At 54.0% G+C, this 6,000-nt stretch overlaps 1 protein-coding gene across 1 annotated transcript in view; it reads right to left on the minus strand.

The window, feature by feature from the left end:
- The window catches only part of FBRSL1 (fibrosin like 1), a 534,150-nt gene extending 529,868 nt beyond the window's left edge, over positions 1 to 4,282 (minus strand). The window contains exon 1 of the mRNA XM_084272242.1: positions 3,655 to 4,282. Within this exon, the coding sequence (XP_084128368.1) occupies positions 3,655 to 3,948 (294 nt within the window). The 5' untranslated portion in view covers positions 3,949 to 4,282. The remainder of the gene's footprint in view (positions 1 to 3,654) is intronic.
- Positions 4,283 to 6,000: the final 1,718 nt, after the last annotated feature.

Consider the following 6,000-nt stretch of genomic DNA (forward strand, 5'->3'; position numbering starts at 1 on the left):
CTTCGTCTGAACATAATGAATATACACACATGCTCACATACATACCATTCATTTTGGAAGGCAGCGAGAAATCCCCCATTTCTCAGCCCACTGGCTTTTCTGACCCCCAGAACCACCTCCTGGGCTTTCCAGTAGCTGCCTGTCCCACTGACCACCTCAAGCCAGCAGGTCAGGGCAAACTAAGTTTCCAGGTTGTTAACTCCAAAGAGGTGTTTGCTGGCTGAGTATTACGGAAAACAAACCACTGCTACGTACCCATCAGCTGCGTGTAACCTGAGTTGGAGCTGGATTTATACAGGAAGATTCGGTGGAAGGAAAGAAAAGGGGAGGTTTTAACTTCTTATCTGCAGAAACACACTGCTGCCAGTTTGTCCAGGGGATTGCTTTATTCCCTAATTTAAAAATACATATAATCAACTCTGTCTTTACGTGAAAGACAGCAGGACAGGGGATCTACAAGTCACAAGTATCACAGAAACAATGTGCCGTATTTTCAGAGGACAAGTGCCAAAGGAAACATTGTTACACGAGTTAAACCGAAAATCCAAAATGCTTAAACTTCACAAAGAGCTAAAGGAGACTTCATAAAGCCATCCCTCAGTATTAACCTTAACTGCTCATACCACCAGGTCAGCACGAATGAAGAACTTACGTGCTCACTCTGTAAAGCACCCTTTACTCACAGGAACACCAACAGTGAGAATTTTCTTCAGCAGGAAGGGGAATTCACAGTATTTTGAGATGAAAGAAAAACAAAGAAGAAAAATCACCTTACCTCTCCCAAATGTTTCTACCATTAAGTTCTGCCTAACCACTGAGAAATTTCATTTCCAAGGAGAAGCCCGAAGCTTAGCTAGCCTGCTAAACATAATCACAGCTCACTGTCACATCAAGTGACAAACCAACCTAGAAGAACAGCACGAGACAGGATCACAACTACCACAGAGGCAACAAAAGCTCCTTTCAGGATTAGAAATTAAATAACACAGACTTTCTTAGTTCAGTACTGTCCCTAGGCTGTGTACTCGCTTTTATTCCTTCTGCCCCCTCCACCAACATAGGAGGTTTCAATTCTTACTTATTTTCAAAATATGACCACAGCAGATTTTAAGCACTCTTAAAAACAAAGAGACATCGAGTCTCCTCCAAAGTAGAAGAACACAACCTGTTGCAGTCAAGTTCACTAGAGAACACAGCTCTGCTCCACACACGACGACCTTGCTACTTCAGACATGCACATGGGCACACTTTGCTTTAAAGTAGTCTTGGTTTAACAATCCCCTTCCCTTGCCACTGGATCAAATCTGCCCAACACCACCCACGGTCAAAGTCAGCACTGCATAGAAAAATCCACACACTGTAGGGTATTTTCTGCTTTTTAATGCTACTGGGATTTACAAAATGCACACTGTCATCAGGGCTTGCCAAGAACCATTAATGCAGCCTACCTCCTAGCTCAGCCCCTGGAAGAAACAGGTGAATCCTGCTCACAGTGTTCCCTCCCAGGTGCCAACTACATCCAAGATGCCAAGGTGCACAGTTTCTCTCATGCACTGGCAAATTCCAGCTGGTACTGAAGTAGGTTGTCAGAGTTTAAAAGGGAATGGTTTTGTAGACACAAGTATAATGTTTTTTTTAAATAAAACCCCCCATAAGTGCTTGTGTCCACAGACAGATGTACTTCGGGGTGGCAGAAGTTTAAGGTCACCTTCTCTCCTCGCACACCCTGTTATCAAGGTTACGGTTTGGTTGATTTGATAACAAGGCTTATCCCATTTGAAAAGCCCGGAGTTTTCCCCGTCAGCCCTGGAGGGACTGCACTATCATTTGAATTCTATTTCCTGATAATGTGCTCATCATGGTAGAAAATTTCTGCAGGAAGATGAATTTTACTTTCTTCACTGACAGCTCAGTAGAGACTCAGGGGTTTAATTGGACCTATCTGCTGATGCATACTTGACTTAGAGCATGCCCAAGAAAGAAAAAGGAGGAAAAAAAAAAAAGAGACTCAGACAGGTCTATGGCATTTGTTTTAGAGACACACGAAAGCACATCACTCCCTCATTATCAGTTCTGCGTAGACAAAGTAGTTGGTTTTCCTGTTAGGACAACACCCCACAAATGATGCTGCAAAAGGCCAAAGAATAGACATCAGCAAGCTAACAAAAGTCATCTTACCACTCTGGTACCTCCACACATGGTGCTGCTCAGGGACTGCTGGGCTCACAGTCCCTCCCGAGCAGAAGCCCAGGCTCCTCAAGCCAAGGTTTCATTACCCTGACACCCATATAGATGGCCAAGGCCACTGCTAATGCCTCTGCAGAGACTTCTCTTGGACTTGGAGAAGCTGTTTGCGTGAGCAACACGCTCCCCATAGCCATGATGCCACAGGAGTCCAGAGGCCTGCGTGGCAGGAGGGGTGGGCTGGGGAGAAGAGAAGCCCACAAACAAAATGGGATTTCACAGCTCAAGCCAGAGATGTTGAGAGATCCCAGGGCAAATCTGCTATTATTCATTACCCTGCAGAGAAACCTCCGTTACTGTAACATGGGTTAATAGATACACTAGTGACAGGAAATCTCAAGTAGGGACAGCACCCAAAACTTCGCCCACGTTTTTACCGCAGCCTATTGAAGAAAGTGGGCAAAGGCACCAGGGCTGCCCCTATTGACTGGGAATTCAGGTCATTATGCCCATCAAGCGACTCGTTAGGTGCTTTCTCTTGACAACTCACTTCTTCCCCTCGTACACAAACAAAACAAAAATCAAAAGCCAAAGTCTTGGTTTGTCAATGCCCCTCTGAAAATATTAAATTTCCTGCTCTGCTTAACTAAGCTCAGACAAGGCAGGCAGTATTTGCTCAGCAAATATTGTTTGTAATAAGTTAGACAAGCAATATTTTTTGCCAGCCTATTAACACCAGAAAAATATGTACAGTCAACAAGAGATGAAGAATTTGTTCAATTACTTCAAAAATGGGAATTACAACCAAGGGATTATTATCCATTTAAACATCTCTTTTCCACAAAATGTCAAACACTAGCCATTTGCTAACAATCTCCGGAGACAGATAAAGTAACATTTTGGCAATGCAAACACAAACTCCTCGAAACGGGGGAAGGGGGCGGGGGGGGGAGGAAGGAGGGTGGGAGGGCTAAGCTCCCCATTCACAACGATACTGGACCATCCCAACAAGCCAGGAATATTTTGCAGCCCTCCACCAGCCAATTAAAACCCCAAACAAACATTTGACTTGCCCTAAGTGATAGTTAACACCAGCCGGAGCCGGAGGAAGAAGGGGGGGGGGGGTGTGGGAGGTGGGGGAGGTTGGGGAAGGGAGGGGGTGCAGCAAGTTGCCAGCGGGGCTGCGAGCACCCGGGCTGGCTCGCCACCCTCCTGACCGCAGCCCCGAGATCCCTCCGGGCTGACACCACGATTAATGCACATTAATTGCCATTTGCAAAATTCAGCAGCCTCCAAGCGCCGCGCTTCCTTTTTCGATTTTTTTTTTTTTTTGGCTGTTTTTGTTTTGTTTTCTTTTTCCTCCCGTTCCCCCCCCCCCCCCCCCCCCCCCCCCACAACCCCCTCCCTCCCTTCCCCACAGCCCCAGCTCCGCGGGAGGGAAGAGCCCCCCGGGCCCCCCTCGGCTCTTACCTCCAGGGCTTCCAGGGTGTTGAAGCTGGCTATGGCGAAGCCATCGATCAGGTCCTCTTCCTGGGAGCTGGACTCGCGGCGGCGGCGGCGCGGGGGCCGGGCGGCGCGGGCGGCGGGCGGCGGGCCCCGCGGGGCGGTGCAGTTCTGGCCGCCGTTCTCCTTGCCGGGGCTCGGCTCCTTCTCGGAGCCCGAGGAAGGGCTCTGGTTCCGCGGGTCGCGGGCCGCCGCCTCCCGCCGCCGCACGCGGTCCCGCTGCGACCTCGACCTCCGGCTCTGCCGGATTTTCCCATCCATTGCCGAAGAAGAAGCAAATCAAAAATGTTTAAAAATAATGATAAAAATAATTAAAAAAAAAATTATTAGGAAAAAAAAAAGGAGAAGGCCGGGCGCGGGGGGGTGTGGGGGCGGGGGGGACACGGGGAGGGGGGGTGAAGAGAAAAGTCGCCCCCCTCCAACTCACCGCTTCCCCTCTCCAAACCCCGAAGCCCTTAAAAAATTAACAATAATTATTATTATTAAAAAAATAAAAATCAACAACAACAACAACAACAACAAAAATCCTGCTGTTCAGACCCTCGGATCCAGGGCGATGATAATCCACAGAGCAAGGCTGGGTGGCGGTGGGGCGAGCGGCACACACACACACACAAAAAATATTAAATCCACGGAATGACCTTGACAAATTTCCACCCCCCCGCCCCCCCCCAACCCCCCAAAAAAGCAGAAACGGGAAGAGGAGGGGAGGTACAAAAAATAAAAAAAATTAGAAAAAAAAAGAAGAGGAAGGGGGGGATCTATCTGGATCAGGACGAGGACACCTCGGATTCACTCGGCGCGGAAGAGAGAGGCAGATCCAGGAGGCTCGACCCAGCTCGGGATAATCCAGGCGCGGCGCCCCCTCCCCGGGGGCAGCGCCGCTCCGGGGCCCCGCTCCGGCCGCCGCACACCGCGGCGGGGGGGCCGCCGCCGCCGCCGCGCTCGCCGCCCAACTTTCTTGCCGCGGAGCGAGCGAGACAATCCCTGGGCAGCCCCCGCCGCCGCCCGCCGCCGCTGCTGCTGCCGCCGCCCGCCGCCGCCGCCGCCGACCCCTCCTCGCCGGGCGCCGCCGGCGGCTCGCAGCCCCCCTCCGGCGCGGCGCGGCGCCCCCGCCGCCGCCGCCCGCTGCCGGATGGCGCTCGCCCGCCCGCCCCAGCCCGGCCGCCCGCGGCGCGGCGCAGCCCCGGCCCCCAGAAGCCGCTCAGTCGGCGCTGCCCGGATGCCGCCCCATTCTCCCCGAGCTGGGACGCGGCGCTAGCACCGCCCGGCCGGCCGCGCATGAGCAGGGCTGCCAGCTGCGCGTCATTCCCCGGCGCAGGCCCGGCCGTGCCCCCGGCCCCCCCCCTTCCTCCTCCTCCTTCCCGCCCCGCCGCCACCGCGCGACCGCCCCCCCCCCGCCTCTTTTCGCCTCAGCGGGGAGCGGAGGGAGGAGGGGGCTTCCCGGCCCGCCGCCCGGAAAAGTTTCCCCACGCCCGGCGTGGATCCTGCACCTTCTCCCTACCGAGCGCTGTGACACCCCCGCCCCCCCGCACCACCCTCGCCTCGCGGGGCCCGTTGAGCCCCCGGGCAACGGAAAGCAGCTCAGCCGGCAGACCCGCGGGGCGGCTAGAGAGGCTGGCCGGGGGCGAGGGATGAGTGAAGGGGCGGCCTGGGGACGAGCTGCAGGATGGGATGGGGGTCAAACCCTAAACCGAGGGACGAGTTAAGGGCGGGTTGGGGGTCAAAGGATGAGCCGGGCACAAGGAACGACCCGAGGGATGAGCTGGGAGTTAAACAGTGAGCAGAGGGGTGAGGGACAGCTTGAGGGGTGAGTTGAGGATTGAGGACACAGAAGGAGTTGAGGAAGCGCTGAGGGATAAGCCAGGGAAGTACCTGGGGGTCAAGTGATGAGTTAGGGGACAAGCTGATGATGAGGAAGACTGGGCAAAGGAGCTGGGTGGCCAGAGCTGGAGCTGGGACACGGAGTGAAGGGGCTGAGGGTAAAGACCAGGGTCATGGAAATGGAGGCAGGAGACTCTTCCTGTCCATTACCACCAGCTCATCCATCTTGTGTTTGTTACCCTCTCCTCCCCATCCATCCATCTTGCTGAGGTTTCATTTGGGCTCCGCAGTGCAGGAGGAGGCTGCAATTCTCTCCTTTTCCCTACTGTTTTAGGTCCTCTCCCTTCCCCAGCATCACCTCAGCCATGGCTTGGGCCCCGGGCGCTTCCCTGGAAAGGGGATGAGCATGGTGGCTGACCGAGCAGCTGTGCGTGGCCCAGCCCCAGAGACAGTGCTGAGGGAAGCCTGGATCAGGGCCCCAGCGCAGAG

The sequence above is a fragment of the Gallinula chloropus genome (assembly GCF_964237585.1).
Source record: "Gallinula chloropus genome assembly, chromosome: 17".
NCBI classification, from domain to species: Eukaryota; Metazoa; Chordata; class Aves; order Gruiformes; family Rallidae; genus Gallinula; species Gallinula chloropus.